Source organism: Neoarius graeffei, chromosome 10, assembly GCF_027579695.1.
Source record: "Neoarius graeffei isolate fNeoGra1 chromosome 10, fNeoGra1.pri, whole genome shotgun sequence".
Lineage (NCBI taxonomy): Eukaryota > Metazoa > Chordata > Actinopteri > Siluriformes > Ariidae > Neoarius > Neoarius graeffei.
Window position 1 is genome coordinate 15492842 of NC_083578.1, and position 23176 is coordinate 15516017.

Sequence of the window (23176 nt, forward strand, 5' to 3'; positions counted from 1 at the left end):
TGACGCGACTGCTGAAAAACGGCGCGGACTTCCGCCTTGCATCACCTTTCATTAAAGAGTATAAAAGTATGAAAATACTGCAAATACTGATGCAAATACTGCCCATTGTGTAGTTATGATTGTCTTTAGGCTTGCCATCCTTCTACTTGCAAGTGGTAAGTGATATGCGCTGGGATCTCACACACAGCGGCTCAGTCCCGAATCACTGCTCGTGCACTTCACTCGCGCGCTCTGTGAACTGCGCAGGGCCGGAGTGCGCACCCTCCAGAGGGCACTCGCTGTTCAGGGCGGAGTGATTTGGAGCGCAGGATGCCTGCGGAGCCGAGCGTATCCGTGTATTGGTGTTGCTGTGTGCACGCGAATCGTGTATTGGCGTTGCTGTGTGCACGCTAATCGTTTTAAAAACGTTAATCTGATGATCCGCTGATACGGTCTAATGTAAACCCCACCTAAATTGACCGTAGGTGTGAATGTGAGTGTGAATGGTTGTCTGTGTCTATGTGTCAGCCCTGTGATGACCTGGCGACTTGTCCAGGGTGTACCCCGCCTTTCGCCCGTAGTCAGCTGGGATAGGCTCCAGCTTGCCTGCGACCCTGTAGAACAGGATAAAGCGGCTAGAGATAATGAGATGAGAAACAGCCATTCCCTCACCATTCCCTCGAAGTTAATTAGAATAAAATATGCAGCCTGTCATGTTACACATCATTTCTGAAGATTTTGTACTGACTGTTACAGAGACTCCTTCGATAAATGTTAAACACCTTCTTAGCAAACCATCAACAGTTACAGAATTATATTTCCTGTTAAATAAGAGCTCTGCTTTTTAAAGAGGAACTGAAGTCATTTTTAAACTTGCTTTATGTACGTGTTATTCAGTTACGTTTTCAGTTTTAGTAACCTTATATCGTGACTCGTATTGGCAACTAATTGCAATTAAATATTATACTTATCAGCCTATTCGGTTTTTAGCCGTGTTGAATTTAGTTCGTTTGGTCCACGGCAGGCGTCGCTTATCCGCACTATCTTCACGAAACTTGTGCGAGACTTCGAAAGGTGAAGTGTCAGAGCCGCCATTTTGAAAACTGTTTTCCAAACGAAATATTGCACAAAAATGAGCTTAAATGACGATTACTGCCTACTTTTTTTAAACTTTCCTGATTGCTATCAAAACAAACAAAACTTCCAGTTTGATTACATCAGCATTCGAAAGAGGGCGCGCGCGTCTTTTGACAACGTTGGCAGATGTTGGTCACTTTGATTTCCGCTGTACGTTTTACTTCCGTCCTACGATGTCTCGTACAGGTCTCAACGCATCTCGTTTACGGCCGTTGCTTTGACATATGGACTGATATATTACAGAGCATATTTCAAACACTCATAACTTGCTACAGCAGCGACAAAATAGCGATCAAAAATGCATTCCTAGATTTAATAAAATGAGAAATAGAATTTTGATTAAAAAATTGCCTTCAGTTCAACTTTAATGCATTTATTATTAATCTTGTTATTGTGGATACACAATTGTACATCATCATCGAGAAGGGTAGCCACGATAACGCTGTTCACGCGCTACAGAACTGTTTGAATGATCTAAAGACCTGGTGCCGAAACAATAAACTAGAGCGGCGGCTACAATTATCGACAGTCCATAATTATCGACACGTTTTCAGATTTACCGATAAAAAACAATTTTACAAAGGTGACTTTCAGTTACAACAGTTATTATTGGTCTTTACTTATCAAATTCACTGATCTTTCATGATCTCCTTTTCGAGACCTACTTTGTTTCTTACGCTTTCATTTGACAGTTGCCATTTTGTATCTAAACACACGTTTGAGAAGTCACGTGAGGTGTCGATAACAGTGATCACTTTCACCGGTGTCCACCATTATCGACACCCTGTGGAATTAAGGGACATTTACAGCTGTTATGTCATCAATGGGAGGAAAACGCCGTTCACCAACAATCTGCCAGGCAAAGGATGGTTTTACCCATTTCGCAAAAGGCATCCAGAGATAACAGAACGGGTTCTGCAACTTCTTGGGAGAGAACGAGCCTCTGTCAGTTTTGAAATGCTTCAGGGTTGGTACAAGGACCTTACTTCATTTTTGGAGAAGGAAGTACCGGATTTTCAGAATCTTAACAATCCCAGGCGTGTTTTCAGTGCAGATGAGAGTGGATTTCGCCTTTGCGTTACAAGTAATCGGGTGTTAACATCTGTATCCTCACGACATGTGTACCAAGTTGTTTCCGACACAAAAAGTGTCAAATCACAGTTATGGCATTCTTCAACACCTTAGGGGATGACTTGCCTCCTTTAATTGTCTTCTCTGGATGAAGATTCAGGAATATAGGTTTGTCAAATTCCCCGGAAGCCATTTATGGTCATACTGACCACTTTGGATGGATAGTGATTTGTTCTTTGAATTTCTGAAGCATTTTGTCAAGTTTGTGAAGGAGAAACACATTCAGTTTCCTGTCGTTCTCTTTGTTGACGGACATTCCACCCACATCTCCCTTGTGACAGCAGAATTTTGCGCTGCAAACGGAGTCATTCTCGACTATCTCCTGCCCAGTGCCACTCACATCTTGCAGGCTTGCGATATCGGATTTAATTTTTTTCATGGTCCGGTTTCCATCAAATCGTGCGCTCTGATTGGCTCGCGAGAGGTCCGGAATCCTACGATCCGGACCCCGGTTAGGGACCTTTGGCGACTCGCTCGTTCACAACAACAAACATAATAGCAATTTTTTGTCAACATTTATTTTCGCATTTCTCAGTTTAATAGCATTAATTTTACAGCATGGATAGCGATAACGACAGTGTTCACAGCAAAACCGAGTTTTACTACCCTGATGAAGACGAAATAAAAGAAAACATTTCAGGAGAAAGCTGAAAACCTGTAACTGTTGCTAACGCCGAGCAAATCCAGCAGTTTATTGAGGAGCAAAAGGGCAGAAAATACAACAAAAACAACGACCTACGACCTCAATGTCTTTGGGAAGTTCTGTTGAAACCTAAATGAAGGTCGAAGGGTGGAAGACATACCTGGCAAAGAACTAAACATGTTGCTGTGCAACTTTTTCATGTCCGCAACAAAGAAAAATGGCGACGTGTACGAGCCGTCCTCGCTCACGTCTTTCCAGAGAAGTATCCAGCGCTATTTTAATCAGTCCGGCTCGAAACTAAATATCTTCACGGACCCCGAGTTCAACAAGTCAAGAGAAGTCCTTGTGGCCCGTAAACGGCAGTTGGTCGAAGTTTTCGCAAAGGGAAACCGTCCACAAGCAGCCAGGGCGTGTTTTTGATGAACTTGTAGCTGGTTTATTCTAAATATGGTTTCCCTTTCGGGTACTCTCATTTTCTGTTAAAATTTGGTAAAGAAAAAAATAAATACATTATTTACCAGCTTAAGGTCGGTCCGTATCGTAAAATACCGTGACCCAGAGGCCTCGGTCAGTGTTTTCAAGACCTCGGTCATGGTATTTCACGATACGGACCTCCCAGCTGGTAAATAAATTTTTTTTCATGGTCCGATTTCCATCAAATCCTGCGCTCTGATTGGCTGGCGAGCAGGTCCATATCCTGCGATACGGACCCCGGGGTTATGGACCTCTGGCGACTCACTCGCTCACAACAAAAACATAGTAGCATTTTTTGTCAACATTTATCTTTTTTTTAATAAGATTTATTCATAAGATTATCAAAAATCTTATAAATTTTTGCCAGCATTTCTCAGGAGAATAGCATTAATTTTACAGCATGGACAGCGATAATGACATTGTTCACAGCGAAAGCGAGTTTTACTCCCCTGAGGAAGAAGAAATAAAAGAAAACATTTCAGGAGAAAGCTAAAAACCTGTAACTGTTGCTAACGCCGAGCAAAAACATGGCTAAATCCTGAATGACTCAATTTTGTATAAATAGGGGACTACATAGGCAGCAAAACGTAGTTTTTTTTCTGCCATGGAAGTGCACTTGTATACCGAGGAGGAAGCAATTTGCATTACAGCCGTGAATGAGGATTACATATCTGCGAGTGGCAAAATTATGTGAACCTTTGCTTTCAGTATCTGGTGTGACCCCCTTGTGCAGCAATAACTGCAACTAAATGTTTGCGGTAACTGTTGATCAGTCCTGCACACCGGCTTGGAGGAATTTTAGCCCATTCTTCCGTACAGAACAGCTTCAACTCTGGGATGTTGGTGGGTTTCCTCACATGAACTGCTCGCTTCAGGTCCTTCCACAACATTTTGATTGGATTAAGGTCAGGACTTTGACTAGGCCATTCCAAAACATTAACTTTATTCTTCTTTAACCATTCTTTGGTAGAACGACTTGTGTGCTTAGGGTCGTTGTCTTGCTGCATGACCCACCACCTCTTGAGATTCAGTTCATGGACAGATGTCCTGACATTTTCCTTTAGAATTCCCTGGTATAATTCAGAATTCATTGTTCCATTAATGATGGCAAGCCGTCCTGGCCCAGATGCAGCAAAACAGGCCAAAACCATGATACTACCACCACCATGTTTCACAGATGGGATAAGGTTCTTATGCTGGAATGCAGTGTTTTCCTTTCTCCAAACATAACGCTTCTCATTTAAACCAAAAAGTTCTATTTTGGTCTCATCCATCCACAAAACATTTTTCCAATAGCCTTCTGGCTTGTCCACGTGATCTTTAGCAAACTGCAGACAAGCAACAATGTTCTTTTTGGAGAGCAGTGGCTTTCTCCTTGCAACCCTGCCATGCACACCATTGTTGTTCAGTGTTCTCCTGATGGTGGACTCAGGAACATTAACATTAATATGAGAGAGGCCTTCAGTTGCTTAGAAGTTACCCTGGGGTCCTTTGTGACCTTGCCGACTATTACACGCCTTGCTCTTGGAGTGATCTTTGTTGGTCGACCACTCCTGGGGAGGGTAACAATGGTCTTGAATTTCCTCCATTTGTACACAATCTGTCTGACTGTGGATTGGTGGAGTCCAAAGTCTTTAGAGATGGCTTTGTAACCTTTTCCAGCCTGATGAGCATCAGCAACGCTTTTTCTGAGGTCCTCAGAAATCTCTTTTGTTCGTGCCATCATACACTTTCACAAACGTGTTGTGAAGCTCAAACTTTGATAGATCCCTGTTCTTTAAATAAAACAGGGTGCCCATTCACACCTGATTTCATCCCATGGATTGAAAACACCTGACTCTAATTTCACCTTCAAATTAACGGCTAATCCTAGAGGTTCACGTACTTTTGCCACTCACAGATATGTAATATTGGATCATTTTCCTCAATAAATAAAGACCAAGTATAATATTTTTGTCTCATTTGTTTAACTGGGTTCTCTTTATCTACTTTTAGGACTTGTGTGAAAATCTGATATTGTTTTAGGTCATATTTATGCAGAAATATAGAAAACTCTAAAAGGGTTCACAAACTTTCAAGCACAGATATTTGACAAGATCTGACACAATATTTCCTGGAGAAAGAAACTGAAAAGATTACTCCTCAATTGAGGAGTAGACACATACATACATTTTCTAGGTTTCTGAAAAAGTTCTTGGCATGCAAACAAGCTTAATGGCACTTACAGCTGTGCTGTCTTTCTTCTGCTCGCTAGTCTCTTGTCCATGTCCTCTTTGCTGTGTAGAAGAAAGTTCAGGACGATTCAGAAGCCCCAAATCCAACTGCTCGATTCCGGCCATTGACGCCAACTGACCCAGCCTGAAAATGCCCGTTAAATGTCATGTAAACGCTTTATGTGTTGCACACAAATCATGACCGTAAGAAATGAATCCTGGCTAACCCGGCATCGCTAAGCAGGTCAAGGAAGGCATGGAATTTGCGAAAGGAAGCCTCGATGCTGTCCAGCACTTGTTCATCCTCCAAGACAGAGTGACTGATGTGAGCTTCAGAGAGAGACTCGTTCACACTACGTAGGCGACTGTTCTCTAACTCCAGCTAATGAGAGAAAATATAAAACAGAAAAATGGGCAAGAGAATACGACGTACCACAGCGTAGGAATATAGCACTGAGTCATGACATGGACGAAACAAAACCATGATGGACTGCTGCACCTCGACAACACGAGAAGTGACTTTCAGTCTTGCATTTCTCTCCTCGGCGAGTCGGAGCTTGCATTCCCCCAGCTGCTCCTGAAAAAGAAATGACAAAATTGCACTGCTTTACTGTTATAAAACAGAAACAGAAGAAAAAAAAAAAAAACATATACCGTGCATAGAATTACCGCGAGTTGGCCTAGTGGTTAGCATGTCCGCCTCTCGATCGGGAGATCGCGAATTCTACTAACGGTCGGGTCATACCAAAGACCATCATAAAAAAATGGTACCTACTGCCGTCTGGCAAGGCACGCTGCAATACAGATGCGAGTGGGGAGTCAAACTCTCGCAGTTACCAGAGGACTCGCACCCCACTGTAACCCTAGCTATGTAATAGGCGAGAGGCCGAGGGCTACGGAAATGGAGATCGGCGCCGCCCTATGTGCCACATGGTGTGGGAAGGATTTTATACATAGGATACTGTACAGTCGCCATTTTGACAATGCGCATCCAGCCAGCAGGAAAACACTGGAAGTGATGTCATCAGAGTGAAATACTGGGAATTATTATACATCCAGTACACTTTTTCGATGGAATAAAAATGTGTGTTCTATTCTCTTCTAACAGGTGCCATTTATTTGGTTTGATAGCATGCAATATTGTTAGCATATCACTTATCCTACGTGCATCATGTCACTCGACCCAATGGAGAATGAGCGTTGAATATGGTTTACAATATTGCATGGTTGTCAAGACAACATGACATCACACGTCGGCGCTGATGCGAATATCCAATAAGAAAGTTTTCTGCTGCGTGTGCCGGTGGCACCCGCAGTAAACTGTCGCAGCGAATTGAAAATGCCATGAGATTCGTATTGCACGTAAAACTCCCATGCTAGCGAGCGACTGTGACAATTTGTAAACCCTGTTCTTAACTTTTTGTAAAATCTATCATTGTTCCATCAAATGTGTATGTATAATAATAATAATAGGCTTTTTTGTGTTATGTCAGCTATATTCCATTCAGCTAGCATAATACTGAACTCATCTTCAACTCGTACCATATCATGCTAGCTGAATGGAATATATCTGATAGTAGTGTAGTGGCTATCCCTCAAGATTTGAGGATGATGGTCTCCTTATCAGTAGCTGCTTGGTGGATTCTGAGATGGCTGAAGAGCCCCAGTCTGGTTGCGCACTGCTCCTGGCAGACATTGCAAGTGGTCGTGGTGGGGAGTTTTGGGCGATCGGGGTCTCTTTGTCGCTCCTTCTGCTTTCTTCTCTTCTCCTCAATGTTGCTCATGCGTATCTTCTCAAATCTTTCTGTTCCTTCATAGATCAGCGCTCAACAGTTAGTACAATCTTTGGCTTGCTCTTCCCAGGTCTACCAGTCGATGTTGCAGCTCTTCAGATATGATTTCAGAAGATCTTTATAGGGCTTTGTCCTGTCCTCCCCGGTCCGCTTTCCTTCACTCGGTTGCGAGTAGAAAACCTGTTTGGGGAGTCGATCGTCATCCATCCTGACGATGTAACCCGCCCATTGCAGCTGGTTCTTGATGATGATGGAGTCGACACGCTGTTGTTTCGTTTCGGTAAGGACGCTGATGTTGGTGCGGTATTCTTCCCAACTGATATGTAGGATGTTCCTCAAGCAGCGTTGATGGAATCGTTCGAGGGACTTCAGGTAGCGGCGGTAGGTTGTCCAACTCTCGGATCCGTACAGGAGAGTTGGAATCACTACAGCCCTGTACACGAGGATTTTCGTCTCGCTGAGGAGGTCTCCGTTTTGAAAAACGTGAGAGCGAAGCCAGCCGAAGGCAGTTCCTGCACATTTGAGACGATGTTTTATTTTGTCATTGATGTCGGTGCTTGACGACACGTAGCTGCCCAGGTATGGAAAGCAGCTCATGTTTTTCAGGACCTGTCCGTTTAGTGTCACTGCAGGGGCTTTCGGGTGGGTCTTGAGAGGAGGTGGTTGGTACAAGATTTGAGTTTTCTAATACAGTGGGGCAAAAAAGTATTTAGTCAGTCACCAATTGTGCAAGTTCTCCCACTTAAAAAGATGAGAGAGGCCTGTAATTTTCCATCATAGGTATACCTCAACTATGAGAGACAAAATGAGAAAAAAAAATCCAGAAAATCACATTGTCTGATTTTTAAAGAATTTATTTGCAAATTATGGTGGAAAATAAGTATTTGGTCAATAACAAAAGTTAATCTCAATACTTTGTTATATGCCCTTTGTTGGCAATGACAGAGGTCAAACGTTTTCTGTAAGTCTTCACAAGGTTTTGACACACTGTTGCTGGTATTTTGGCCCATTCCTCCATGCAGATCTCCTCTAGAGCAGTGATGTTTTGGGGCTGTCGCTGGGCAACACGGACTTTCAACTCCCTCCAAAGATTTTCTATGGGGTTGAGATCTGGAGACTGGCTAGGCCACTCCAGGACCTTGAAATGCTTCTTACGAAGCCACTCCTTCGTTGCCCGGGTGGTGTGTTTGGGATCATTGTCATGCTGAAAGACCCAGCCACGTTTCATCTTCAATGTCCTTGCTGATGGAAGGAGGTTTTCACTCAAAATCTCACGATACATGGCCCCATTCATTCTTTCCTTTACACGGATCAGTCGTCCTGGTCCCTTTGCAGAAAAACAGCCCCAAAGCATGATGTTTCCACCCCCATGCTTCACAGTAGGTATGGTGTTCTTTGGATGCAACTCGGCATTCTTTCTCCTCCAAACACGACAAGTTGAGTTTTGACCAAAAAGTTCTATTTTGGTTTCATCTGACCATATGACATTCTCCCAATCCTCTTCTGGATCATCAAAATGCTCTCTAGCAAACTTCAGACGGTCCTGGACATGTACTGGCTTAAGCAGGGGGACACGTCTGGCACTGCAGGATTTGAGTCCCTGGCGGCGTAGTGCGTTACTGATAGTAGCCTTTGTTACTTTGGTCCCAGCTCTCTGCAGGTCATTCACTAGGTCCCCCCGTGTGGTTCTGGGATTTTTGCTCACCGTTCTTGTGATCATTTTGACCCCACGGGGTGAGGTCTTGCGTGGAGCCCCAGATCGAGGGAGATTATCAGTGGTCTTGTATGTCTTCCATTTTCTAATAATTGCTCCCACAGTTGATTTCTTCACACCAAGCTGCTTACCTATTGCAGATTCAGTCTTCCCAGCCTGGTGCAGGTCTACAATTTTGTTTCTGGTGTCCTTTGACAGCTCTTTGGTCTTGGCCATAGTGGAGTTTGGAGTGTGACTGTTTGAGGTTGTGGACAGGTGTCTTTTATACTGATAACGAGTTCAAACAGGTGCCATTAATACAGGTAACGAGTGGAGGACAGAGGAGCCTCTTCAAGAAGTTGTTACAGGTCTGTGAGAGCCAGAAATCTTGCTTGTTTGTAGGTGACCAAATACTTATTTTACCGAGGAATTTACCAATTAATTCGTTAAAAATCCTACAATGTGATTTCCTGGATTCTTTCCCCCCATTCTGTCTCTCATAGTTGAAGTGTACCTATGATGAAAATTACAGGCCTCTCTCATCTTTTTAAGTGGGAGAACTTGCACAATTGGTGGCTGACTAAATACTTTTTTGCCCCACTGTATATCTGATATACCACTCAAAGCCAGCCAATATTATTTAAATACACGTCACTCAGCTCTGCAATGTATTCCGTATGAAAAATGCGAGTTTTTCAACACGAGAAGATAAACGTCATATCTTCAAGCCAACATGCGATGTTCTTTTTATTATACAGACATGTTCACAAACAAAAAAGTACCAAAATTTATCAAAATGATTCATCGATTTCCTCACGAGTGACATACAGAGAATTGAGTCATGGTTTTGGTTCTCCATGTCCCGGATGGAGCTTGTGTGAAGAATATGAGTGGTGTACAGTATTTCCCAGTAAAACACTCATGTCCATATAATATATGGAAATATGTTAACAGACAGGCAAAGAGACAGACAGAAAAACAGATGTTAACTGTTAACTCGTGTTGTAGACATTACAAAATCTAAGCCAGGTAACTTGTAGCATGACCAGTGCTATAATAATAATAATACTGTACCTGAAGACTCCTGTAATCTGCCTGTAGACGTCTGAATTGGCTGCTGCTGATGTTCTCACGAGCACTCGGTGCACACACACTTTCACTTTCTTTAGACTCTGACTCGCTCTCTGACTCTAACGTGACTTGAATGGAGGAGGCATTCTGAAAAGGGGCGGGAGTGGGGGGGAACAATCTACATTTCAGCGTGAACTACAATTTCATTGCACTACTTGTTTCAGACCATTCTGCAGTAAAGAAAAACACAAATGAAAATAAAATATGCAAAAACCTGAAAGCCCCGATATGCTATTGTTGTGGCACTCTGAGGCAGACCCCTAAACGAGACCAAAACAAAAGATTTAGATTTTAATAAAAGGACTGGACAAGATATCATTCATTACACTGAAATATTAATATTAGCCTGCAATATGCAAATGAATCTTCTAATTAATCCATTTAGTACTGTGTAGTCTGTGTATTTTATCTCAAATTTGATAAACGGTATGAAAAGTATGAATTGTTTGACAGCATCCTGAGCCAATTCTATCTCAAACGTCTCTCACCGCTGAAGTTTGGCCCGTGCTGCAGTGCGCCATGGGATATGACCAGAACTGCCAGGACGAGGAGGCTTCCTTCCACCTGGTGCTGAAGATACCCGCCATGAGCCTTTAACTAATACACCAAGCACATTACATTAGTACATCTGCCAAATACAGAACAAAATCAAAAGGCTGGGTGAATTTATTAACAGAATAAACATTTAAATAAATACTTCATACAGACACTTTTTATATTTTATGTAAAATAAATAAAAGCCTCGTTAGCGCAGTAGGGAGCGTGTCAGTCTCAATCTGAAGGTCGTGAGTTCCATCCTCACACGAGGCAACAGAGCTTTGGGCGGTACGGTGATGTAGTAGTTAGCACGGTCGCCTCACAGCAAGAAGGTTCGAACCCAGCGGCCAGCAGGGGCCTGTCTGTGTGGAGTTTGCATGTTCTCCCCGTGTCTGTGTGGGTTTCCTCTGGGTGCTCCGGTTTCCCCCACAGTCCAAAGACATGCGGTTAGGTTAATATGGGATGGCCTTGAGGTGCCCTTCAGCGAGGCACCGAACCCCCAACTGCTCCCCGGGCGCTGTTAGCATGGCTGCCCACTGCTCTGGATACATGTGTGTGTTCACTGCTTCAGATGGGTTAAATGCAGAGAGGAATTTCACAAGTGTGAGATGAATAAAAAGTTGCTGTTGTTGTTCTTCTAGAACAAGAGTGCTCTGAGAGCACAATATCGCCCGCTGGCAACTCGGCCATAACTCTGGTAAAATGCGACTGAATTTAATGAAATTGTAATATGCCTATTATCGACATATAACAAAGAATCCTGTCAAGTTTCGTGAAATTCCTCCAAAAGTTTATTTCAGAAGGTGAGCACCCTTCCTGGGATGGACGGACATCGCCATGACATAATCCCCCTTCGAGCCTTTCGGCCAGCGGGAGATGAACTTTTTGCCAAATTACATGAAATTCCTCCAAAAATTGTGAGGGAAGTTGATTTCAGAAAGCAAGCACACCTTGATGAAATTGCCAAAGTACAAGTTTGTTAATAATCAAGGGCATAACTCTGGGAAAATCTACCCGAATTAAACGAAATTTCAACATGCGTATAACTGTCATATAACAAAGCCTTTTGCCAAGTTTGGTGAAATTCCTCCACAAATTGTGAGAGGAGTTGATTTCAGAAGAACGTACACCCTCATGAAATTGTCGAAGTACAAGTTATTTAAATCAAGGGTCAAAACTCTGGTAAAATTTTCACAAAACGAAATTAAATCGCAATATGCGTATTACCGACATATAACAAGGCCTTTCGCCAAGCTTTGAGAAATTTGTCCAAAAATCATGGAGTCGTCGATGTCCGAAGGCAAGCACACACATGAAATTGGCAAATTATCATTTTGCTAATCAAGAGCTGTAACTCTGGTAAAATGTGACCAAATTTAACGAAATTGCAATATGCGTACTACTGACATATAACAAAGAATCCTGGCAAGTTTTGTGAAATTCCTCCAAAAATTTTAAGACGAGTTGAGTTCAGAAGGTGAGTACTCTTCCCTGGACGAACAGACATTGCCACGACATAACCCCCCTTCGGAACTTTCAGCCAGCGAGGGATAATAAACTATTCTTTCGTACCATGGGAGAGCAATTAATTAAAATCAACATACAGATCGTGTGTTTGCTCCTCATGAAAGTTTAAGCCTTCTACATCTAGTGTTATTGCATCCTAACTAAGAGACAATCAGGTTTCACTATGCAAATATAGGTCAAGTAATACGGTTCTGAACAGAAAGGAAGCGTTTCCGAATTGCATGTTCACATTTACAACCTACATTACAACCATTTTGCATTCTGTGCGTCATTGTGCTGCCTATTTTTGTTAACTCAGCATGTGAGATAATCCATTATTTGATTAAATAAAGAAAACCTTTCGAATGGAAAGGTAAAAATGGCTCTCTTACCAATTCCGTAGGTAGCTCTTCCTGTGCTTCTCCTGGTTGTCCGTCCCGAGTGCTCATTTGCATCTTTAGCTGGAGGTTTCAACCATAAATACTGCAACACAGACACCATTATTACCTTGTGTTTCCTTTTCCAAAGGGCTTTGCACGTATAATTTCATGTCACAACTGATACGAGGTCTCAAAAATCTCTGGAAAAACTGACATTTGATCTTGAAGTGCTGGCATCTTGACAGCATTTAATTGTATATTATACTAATTGGAAATTAACACACTCAGGTCGCCGACCCCCCACAGGGGACTTTTAGGACTGTTAGTAAACACACATCTAAAGCGCCGCGAGTTTTTGTGCTAGAAACATTCAAGTAACTCGACTAGAAACCTTGAATCTTCTAGTTTTCAAATATATATAAAAACAAATCTTACGAATTTCAGGACTTCAGCCAGCTGCAGCCTCTTAACGAAACACCCATCAGCTATTCACATGTTAAGCGCATGGAACATCAGTGTCGTCATTCGCTCATTGTGTAGCAAGGGGAGGTGAGAACATGCCCCATTTCACCGGTATAAACAAGTGCACATGTTCACTTGTTTCCAAACCAACTGAGAAACTTTGAGGCCCCAAAGGCTCCTCTGAAGAAAGTTGGCAAGGCTCACAAGCCAGTTTGTGGGATTGAGCTGAACGCAAACGGGAACAGGGCCGGTGATGGTCGCAGAGCCTGTGTGTACTGCAGGTTGCAGGGAAGGAAAACAAAAACCCTGTGGAAGTGCAAAACATGTGATGCTTTCCTTTGCCTTCGACCTGACAGGAACTGTTATGATGCTTGGCATCCAGATGAGGACTGACCGCAGAGAGCCACAACCCAGGGATGATCCTTAGCTATTGAACATTTTATTGAGTATCTTACAGTTGAAGAGGGCATATTTATTATAAGATTTAGAAGTCGTCAGAATATTTAATCTGTGACTGTGGTAGCTTTGGCTTTTAGGCCCTGTTTACATTATTTCGAATCAGCGGATCATCAGATTAACGTTTTTAAAACGATTCGCGTGCACACAGCAACGCCAATACACGATTCGCGTGCACACAGCAACGCCAATACACGGATACGCTAATCACATGACTAATTAGACGGCACGTCACATGATCCCAGTGCATATCGGGCATGCGCAAGTCACTCACCACTTGCAAGTGGAAGGATGGCAAGCGAACACCTTCTCCAGCAGATAAACACACCTGGCTGTGATGTTCATGTTCTCACTGAGTTTAAGCGCCTGAAGGAGGTTGAAATGTGTAAATAAACCTCAGTGCAGCTCAGCGCTTCCTCCTGCCCTCCAAATCACTCCGCCCTGAACAGCGAGTGCCCTCTGGAGGGTGCGCACTCTGGCCCTGCGCAGCTCACAGAGCGCGCGAGTGAAGCGCACGAGCAGTGATTCGGGACTGAGCCGCTGTGTGTGTGATCCCAATGCCAGCGAATCAAGAAGGTGGATGTCACAGTGACATTGTCCAATGACGACGTCAGCTAGAGCGCAGCACAGCGTATCCACGTATTCAATGTTTACACAGCACCGGACCAGACACGATCTGGATTGAATACGTGGACCCTGGCGGATTCCCGTTTCCCGGCGTTTTAATGTAAACGGACAGTGCATCCGCGAAGAAAACGAGACAGATACGGTCTAATGTAAACTTGGCCTTAGGGCTTCTTTTCTTTGCAGTAACTTTCCAAGCAGAGAGGTGTGCAGGCAGGGAGGTACAGATTTGAAAGGGCAACCGGCTTTGGAGAAAACAAAAGGTAGTCTGAAGTTTCGACAATTAGTATTGAAACTACATAACATTTCTGAATGCTGTTCTTATTTTTATGTAGCCAACACCTATGTTTACAAGGTTCAGACTTCAAAAGTCTTGTGCAGATATATTTATAGTGTGTTTTTTTTTAAAGACTCTGAAAAGAGTTTTTTGTAAGGTTGTGTTTGCACTTAATTTAAATAAAAAAAAATTTATTATTTCACTTTACTCTCATATTATTATTGCTGAGGGTGCCCAGAATATAACCATGTGGTCTATCTGAGAAACTCAGGAGGATCTTCTACAAACACAACATTCCGGTACATTTCAGACCCAGTAACACGCTGAAGCAGAAACTGGTCCACCGTAAGGACAGAATAGCCAGACACAAACAGGACAACGTAGTGTATGCAATTCAGTGCAGTGAGGAATGCACGGACTCGTATATTGGAGAAACAAAACAACCGCTTCACAGGCGCATGGCTCAACACAGGAGAGCCAGTTCCTCAGGCCAGGACTCTGCTGTCTACCTTCATCTTAACAACAAAGGACACTCAAAGGGCAGGATTGCAACGTACACATTTTAGCCAGAGAGGATCGTTGGTATGAGCGAGGAGTTAAAGAAGCCATTTTTGTCAACCTGGAACGGCCATCACTGAACAGAGGTGGGGGTCTAAGACATCATTTATCAGCCACCTACAACGCAGTCCTTGGCACACTTCCCAGACAACTGAATGCACACCAAAACCCAGCTGTTTTCAGTGACTCACAGGAGGACAGAGAATCAGCATTCCATTGATCACCCTAACGGGCAATCCATTGATCATCCTAACGACTCTCAAGGCCATTCACAACCAGCCCCCAGTCAGTGCGTTTACATGCACATAGGCCAAGTTTACATTAGACCGTAGCTGTCTCGTTTTCTTCGTGGATGCACTGTCCGTTTACATTAAAACGCCAGGAAACGGGAATCCGCCAGGGCCCACGTATTCAATCCAGTTCGTATGTGATCCGGTGCTGTGTAAACATTGAGGATACGCGGATACGCTGTGCTGAGCTCTAGCTGGCGTCGTCATTGGACAACGTCACTGTGACATCCACCTTCCTGATTCGCTGGCATTGGTCATGTGACGCGACTGCTGAAAAACGGCGCGGACTTCCGCCTTGTATCACCTTTCATTAAAGAGTATAAAAGTATGAAAATACTGCAAATACTGATGCAAATACTGCCCATTGTGTAGTTATGATTGTCTTTAGGCTTGCCATCCTTCCACTTGCAAGTGGTAAGTGACGCGCATGCCCGATATGCACTGGGATCACACACACAGCGGCTCAGTCCCGAATCACTGCTCGTGCGCTTCACTCGCGCGCTCTGTGAGCTGCGCAGGGCCGGAGTGCGCACCCTCCAGAGGGCACTCGCTGTTCAGGGCGGAGTGATTTGGAGCGCAGGATGCCTGCGGAGCCGAGCCGGTGAGGAGAACACATTTCAACTTACGTGCCATCTAATTAGTCATGTGATTAGCATATCCGTGTATTGGTGTTGCTGTGTGCACGCGAATCGTTTTTAAAAACGTTAATCTGATGATCTGCTGATACGGTCTAATGTAAACCCCACCATAGAGAAAATCGAATTTCTGCCGTAGCTCGACTGAAATCGAAGTTCTAAATGCCATGGAAACACCTTAGCTCGGCTGAAATCGAACCGAACTGGATTTCTCGTAATCGAGCTACGCGACCTAGATTATGCGATTGTAGCCGAGCTACTTGGTGCATGTAAACCCTATTGAGCTACATAGTCGAGCTACTTACAGTGGGGCAAAAAAGTATTTAGTCAGCCACCAATTGTGCAAGTTCTCCCACTTAAAAAGATGAGAGAGGCCTGTAATTTTCATCATAGGTACACTTCAACTATGAGAGACAGAATGGGGGGAAAGAATCCAGGAAATCACATTGTAGGATTTTTAATGAATTAAATGGTAAATTCCTCGGTAAAATAAGTATTTGGTCACCTACAAACAAGCAAGATTTCTGGCTCTCACAGACCTGTAACAACTTCTTTAACAGGCTCCTCTGTCCTCCACTCATTACCTGTATTAATGGCACCTGTTTGAACTCGTTATCAGTATAAAAGACACCTGTCCACAACCTCAAACAGTCACACTCCAAACTCCACTATGGCCAAGACCAAAGAGCTGTCAAAGGACACCAGAAACAAAATTGTAGACCTGCACCAGGCTGGGAAGACTGAATCTGCATTAGGTAAGCAGCTTGGTGTGAAGAAATCAACTGTGGGAGCAATTATTAGAAAATGGAAGACATACAAGACCACTGATAATCTCCCTCGATCTGGGGCTCCACGCAAGATCTCACCCTGTGGGGTCAAAATGATCACAAGAACAGTGAGCAAAAATCCCAGAACCACACGGGGGGACCTAGTGAATGACCTGCAGAGAGCTGGGACCAAAGTAACAAAGGCTACCATCAGTAACACACTACGCCGCCAGGGACTCAAATCCTGCAGTGCCAGACGTGTCCCCCTGCTTAAGCCAGTACATGTCCAGGCCCGTCTGAAGTTTGCTAGAGAGCATTTGGATGATCCAGAAGAGGATTGGGAGAATGTCATATGGTCAGATGAAACCAAAATAGAACTTTTTGGTAAAAGCTCAACTTGTCATGTTTGGAGGAGAAAGAATGCTGAGTTGCATCCAAAGAACACCATACCTACTGTGAAGCATGGGGGTGGAAACATCATGCTTTGGGGCTGTTTTTCTGAAAAGGGACCAGGACGACTGATCCGTGTAAAGGAAAGGATGAATGGGGCCATGTATCGTGAGATTTTGAGTGAAAACCTCCTTCCATCAGCAAGGGCATTGAAGATGAAACGTGGCTGGGTCTTTCAGCATGACAATGATCCCAAACACACCACCCGGGCAACGAAGGAGTGGCTTCGTAAGAAGCATTTCAAGGTCCTGGAGTGGCCTAGCCAGTCTCCAGATCTCAACCCCATAGAAAATCTTTGGAGGGAGTTGAAAGTCCGTGTTGCCCAGCGACAGCCCCAAAACATCACTGCTCTAGAGGAAATCTGCATGGAGGAATGGGCCAAAATACCAGCAACAGTGTGTGAAAACCTTGTGAAGACTTACAGAAAACGTTTGACCTCTGTCATTGCCAACAAAGGGTATATAACAAAGTATTGAGATGAACTTTTGTTATTGACCAAATACTTATTTTCCACCATAATTTGTAAATAAGTTCTTTAAAAATCAGGCAATGTGATTTTCTGGATTTTTTTTTTTCTCATTTTGTCTCTCATAGTTGAAGTGTACCTATGATGAAAATTACAGGCCTCTCTCATCTTTTTAAGTGGGAGAACTTGCACAATTGGTGACTGACTAAATACTTTTTTGCCCCACTGTACTTCAGCACTGCCCCTTCCAGAAGTGACGAGTGATGAGACCACAAGCGGGAAACACAACAGCCTCGGTCGGCATGACAACAGTAGTAGTAGCGAGCAGCAGAAGAGAACACGGAACAGATAACTTTGTGAACATGGAACTGATAACTTTGTTTATACTCTTGAATAGCTCTTCTTCATGACGACAACCGGAAGTGTACCAACACGATGGGGCGTGTAGCACCACCTGTGACTCGGGTGCACAGTCAGTGCGTTTACATGCACATCCAAATCGAGCTACTGTCGGTAATCGAGCTAAGGGTCCCAGCAGGGGTGCCAGAGAAATCCAATCCTACATGCACACAAGGAAATCGAGCTATTGTGTGAGGTACATTGTGCACCCGAGCCACAGGTGGCGCTACACGCCCCATCGTGTTGGTACACTTCCGGTTGTTGTCATGAAGAAGAGCTATTCAAGAGTATAAACAAAGTTATCAGTTCCGTGTTCTCTTCTGCTGCTCGCTACTACTACTGTTGTCATGCCAACCGAGGCTGTTGTGTTTCCCGCTTGTGGTTTCATCGCTCGTCACTTCTGGAAGGGGCAGTGCTGAAGTAAGTAGCTCGATAGGGTTTACATGCACTAAGTAGCTCGGCTACAATCGCATAATCTAGGTCGCGTAGCTCGATTACGAGAAATCCAGTTCGGTTCGATTTCAGCCGAGCTAAGGTGTTTCCATGGCATTTAGAACTTCGATTTCAGTCGAGCTACGGCAGAAATTCGATTTTCTCTATGTGCATGTAAACGCACTGAGTGTACCTCACACAGTAGCTCGATTTCCTTGTGTGCATGTAGGATTGGATTTCTCTGGCACCCCTGCTGGGACCCTTAGCTCGATTACCGACAGTAGCTCGATTTGGATGTGCATGTAAACGCACTGAGTGACCCACACCAACAGGATGACTCAATGACACCTTAGCTGAGCTTTTCATCCATGAGAGGATAAATACCTGATACTCCCTACCAGTCAGACAGAACTGAAGAAGCCTTTCGGATGAGAGGTGAAACGTCTTCAAGAATCTTCAAGCAAGTTCAGTTGCTCTCTTTTACCACCCACAGATAACCATGTGTGTCACTTTTGCATGGATGTTTTTAGTTAGATGAAATACTTAAAAATGTCAAGGTTTATCAGACTGCCACAGTGTCTCTGACAGGCCCAGGACCTCAGAGTGTTTAAACAGATACTAAAGGTTCTCTGGTCTAAATGGTCTGACGAGACCAAATATCAACTTTCTGTCCTTAGCACAAAACCCTACTTTTGGTGGAAACCCGACAATTCACATCATCCTGAGTATTCCATCTCCACAGCGAAGCATGGTAGTGGTAGCATCACGTTTCGGGGATCAGCAGGAACTGGAAAACCAGTCAGGGTGGAAGGTGAAATGGACAGAACCAAATACAGGGCAATCCTAGAAGAAAACCTGCTGCAGTCTGTAATCAACTTGAGACTTGAAGAGGATGTTCAACAGGACAGCAATCCTAAGCGACACCTTACTTTCTGTCCGATATTTTACAAGTAACCAAATTTGCAATCATTTTTTTCTTTCCCTATATAAGAAACTTCCTACACTGTTTAGCAAATTTTCGTGCCTACAAATGTAACATTTGCAAATAAGGACACGTCTTACCTGCAAGTCCTGACTTTTATTGTTCATAAGCACTTTCTTAATCACAGACTTCACCAGTTCATTATCTGAGAAACAAGAAGCAAATAAAAAGTGGTCAGTATTTCACATCAAGTGAACGTTCTGGGTTTATATGCGAGTGTGTTATAGTGCGCTCTAAAAAGTGTGACCGACCCACTAGGGGGTTCCTCCGGATGTCCAGGACACACAGAGTGGTGTTGGACTGGAGCATTTTCTCCAGAACATGAGCTCCATCATTTGAGATGCCACACCGTTGCAGGTCCACTGCTACAGTATCAATAAAGACACCAACAATAAATCACCTAAATATCAAGTATGCCATATTCGTTTATTCATTTGTCTGAGAGGTGCTCCTGTGAATGCTGTCTGACCTTTGACCCACAGGTCCTCTGTGAGTTCCCGAGCGATTGAGGTGACTCCTCTGTCACCTATTAGAATGTTTTCGTTAAATGTGATCCTGCGAAGCCCACCCATCGCCTCAAACTCCGCCTTCCTGTACCTCAAAGTGTCCGCCCACACTGTGCTGTGTCGCTTCACTGCTTGGTGCTGCTCAAAAACAACTTTGAATTATTTTAGAAATTTCTTCAAATTAAATCAAACAACAAAAGCATAACGTAGCTAACCAGTAACAGAAGTCTATCTGAGCCAAAACCGATGTCCTTGAGTTACCACATCTCAACCCGAGCCATTTAAACAGATAAAAACCAGCTCACCTTTATAATGTTTGCCATATGCTCTGCACCTCGCCATGTAATATTACAGGCAGTGAAATCCACCGTTTTAATAGTTGCTGAATACTTCACACTCTGACAGACAGCTGAATCAATTAGAAAAATACAAAAATTAGGAACAAAACGCAATATCATTTTGTCTGAAATGGAAACACTTATATTTCTGACTCACTCTCTAATCCATCGTCCGCAATGGGACAGCGTGCCAAAGACAAGTGCTCCAATGACACGCTCTTGGACAAACCCTGGACAAGGACAAAAAGAGAAAGTCTGAATATGAACCAGTGTTGTAGTCGAGTCACTAAACCTCGAATTCAAGTCCAGTCTTGAGTCCCCAGTGTTCAAGCCTGAGTCATTGTGTAGGTACCGCCTGTCTCGTCTTTCAGGACTACAACTCCCATCACCAGCTTCCGCGTTGACTACGTCACGCCTGGGCAGGATCACCTACGTCACATCCTCTGTGAAGCCATAAGTAACTGAACATGTTTCCGCTCTTTCTCTTTTCCGTTTGGACCAGCCGTCTGCAGGCACAAAGAGATCCGCTCCGCCGAGCAAACCAGATAAAGACGTCTTTTTGTCAAGAATCAGAGTTTCGCGCTTTTCTTTTACTTACCTTTGGCCACGGTAAAGTCCAGAATCGTGCGATTTTGACTCAGATTGAATATAACCGGTTTCATTTGTTCCTTATAAGTACGTACGACTGCAGCCCAAGCAGTTAATTTAAAGTTAGAAGCGACTGGATCCTTCTAATTAAAGCGCTGTGCACATTGTCTGATCAGAGACTTTCTTCTCATCACGAGCGACCACGCGTCGGACCAAGAAATTCTCTGCGCTTCATGGAGGCCTTCACAACGGTGAAACTCCAAAAGTCTCGGAACATCATCTCAATCTCGCGTAGAGGCGAGCTACTGAAGTAAGATTGGCATTTTTGGGCAAATTAGTCTTAGGAATTAGCTTATGAAGTAGTGTGAATTTAAACTCAGGAACTGTTTGTGTGCACACTGATTTTTGTGTTCCATAATTGTTCTATGTTCTCCCAGTCGTTTGTTTAATAGATAAGGTTTTGAATGCTCTCTCTCTCTTTTCCTTTCTAACACTCTAATTTCATTATTACACATATTTTGACCTCATCAAGATTTCAGTGGATTTAATAGTGTTATAAGCTAGTGGAGTTAGCTACCAAGGCTAATCTTTGTCTCCACACGTGGCCACAGGACTCACAAACACACCTTAGCTAGCATTCCTTTGTCTTAGCTAGCAACACAAGGCTAATCTTTGTCTCCACACATGGCCACAGGCCTCACAAACACATCTCAATTAGCAACCAAAGCTAACTCTCTTGTTGTACTTAGAAACACGTGGTCACAAGGCCTCACACACACAAACACTTAGCTAGCATTCCTTTGTCTTAGCTAGCAACACAAAGCAAATCTTTTATCTTCACCACAACACACTCACACACAAACCTCATTGTTTGCTGAAGATTTTAACTGCTATTATTCATTTTTATCTTTGTTACAATAAATTCAATTAATTATTGAACCTGTGTGTGTTTATTTGTTGTCCCAATATTTTTGAAGTTACCCAATCTCAAAGGATTCCAAGGTGCATATAGGTTGTGTAATATGGTAAGTGATCATAATAATTTGGAATATACCATAATTTAGCTGTTTGATAATTTATTATTAAGCATCAAAATTAAAGGTATTATTTAATGAGACTGATTTAATGAGACTGATTTAATGAGATTGATCACTTAATTACCAATTGCACCTACAATTGAGTCCGAGAACAAGACTCCACCCGCACCATTTGACGGTGGCTGTTGCTGCCTTCATTGGCCCTTTTCCACTACCCTTTTTCAGCTCACTTCAGCCCGACACGGCTCGCGTTTCGACTACCAAAAACCAGCACGACTCAGCTCGCTTCAGCCCTGCTTAGCCCCTAAAACTCGCACGGTTTTGGAGTAGGGCTGAAGCGAGCCAAAGCGAGCCGAGTGAGGCTGGGGGCATGAGCAGACACTCCCCTGTGCACTGATTGGTGAGGAGGAGTGTCCTCACATGCCCACACACGCCCCGCGAGCACGCTGGGATCTGTAAACACCGTAAACCCGGAAGAAGAAGAATTACGAATTACGAGAATTTCTGAAGCCTTATGCGCCTCACCTCATCTATACGCTCTTGCCAGTATCTGTCCGCGTTGTCGGTGACAACAAGCCACAGCACCAAGACCAGCAACACTAACGACTCCATGTCCTCCATGTTTATTGTTTACTATCCGGGTCGTGAGACTACCGCTTAAAAGCTCACTGATGTCACTGTTTGCGCTGCTTAACGACATCACCTGACGTCCACCCACTTTCGCTAACTCCACCCAATGTGTCCACCCACTTCCAGCCAGCACGGTTCAGCGCGGTTGTAGTCGAAATGCAACCCCAACAGCCCCGCTCAGCTCGACTCAGCCCGACTCAGCACGGCACGGCTCAGCCTGACTCAGCCGCGTTTGTAGTGGAAAAGCGGCATATGTGAAAGCATCTCTGCTACTGTGTTGGACTAACGTTACTGCTCGACTGCCCCATTTTAGCTAATAGACTACAGATAAAAAGCTTGTTCGTCGCTCAGCAAGCCCCGCCCACTGTCAACAGGACAAATAACATAGCTTGTCACTTCCCTCTCTGGGTGGAATCTTGCCAAATGACGATTGAAGTTCGAGGTTGTCCCTGTCGTCTCCTTGATAGTTCTTCTACATATGGAACACAAAGCAGTGCATTTTTTCCCACTGCACGAGAAGTCTGTATAAGCAAAGCAGACAATCCTAGGGGCGTTCTAGCACCATTAACGTTAATTTGTTCCTGAACATGACGTATGAACATGTGAACGTGCATTCTCTTGCACGAAATTAGCAGAGATATAAATATCTTATGCCAAATTAT

At 43.7% G+C, this 23176-nt stretch overlaps 1 protein-coding gene across 1 annotated transcript in view; it reads right to left on the reverse strand.

The window, feature by feature from the left end:
* The window catches only part of cep78 (centrosomal protein 78), a 38830-nt gene that overhangs the window by 2778 nt on the left and 12876 nt on the right, over positions 1–23176 (reverse strand). Inside the window, exons 4-15 of the mRNA XM_060931350.1 lie at positions 20417–20489; positions 20227–20330; positions 19885–20059; positions 19667–19780; positions 19496–19560; positions 12630–12720; positions 10683–10791; positions 10409–10454; positions 10138–10281; positions 6077–6154; positions 5805–5959; positions 5590–5722 (exon numbers count right to left, since the gene is read on the reverse strand). Coding sequence (XP_060787333.1) covers positions 5590–5722; positions 5805–5959; positions 6077–6154; positions 10138–10281; positions 10409–10454; positions 10683–10791; positions 12630–12720; positions 19496–19560; positions 19667–19780; positions 19885–20059; positions 20227–20330; positions 20417–20489 — 1287 coding nt within the window. The remainder of the gene's footprint in view (positions 1–5589; positions 5723–5804; positions 5960–6076; positions 6155–10137; positions 10282–10408; positions 10455–10682; positions 10792–12629; positions 12721–19495; positions 19561–19666; positions 19781–19884; positions 20060–20226; positions 20331–20416; positions 20490–23176) is intronic.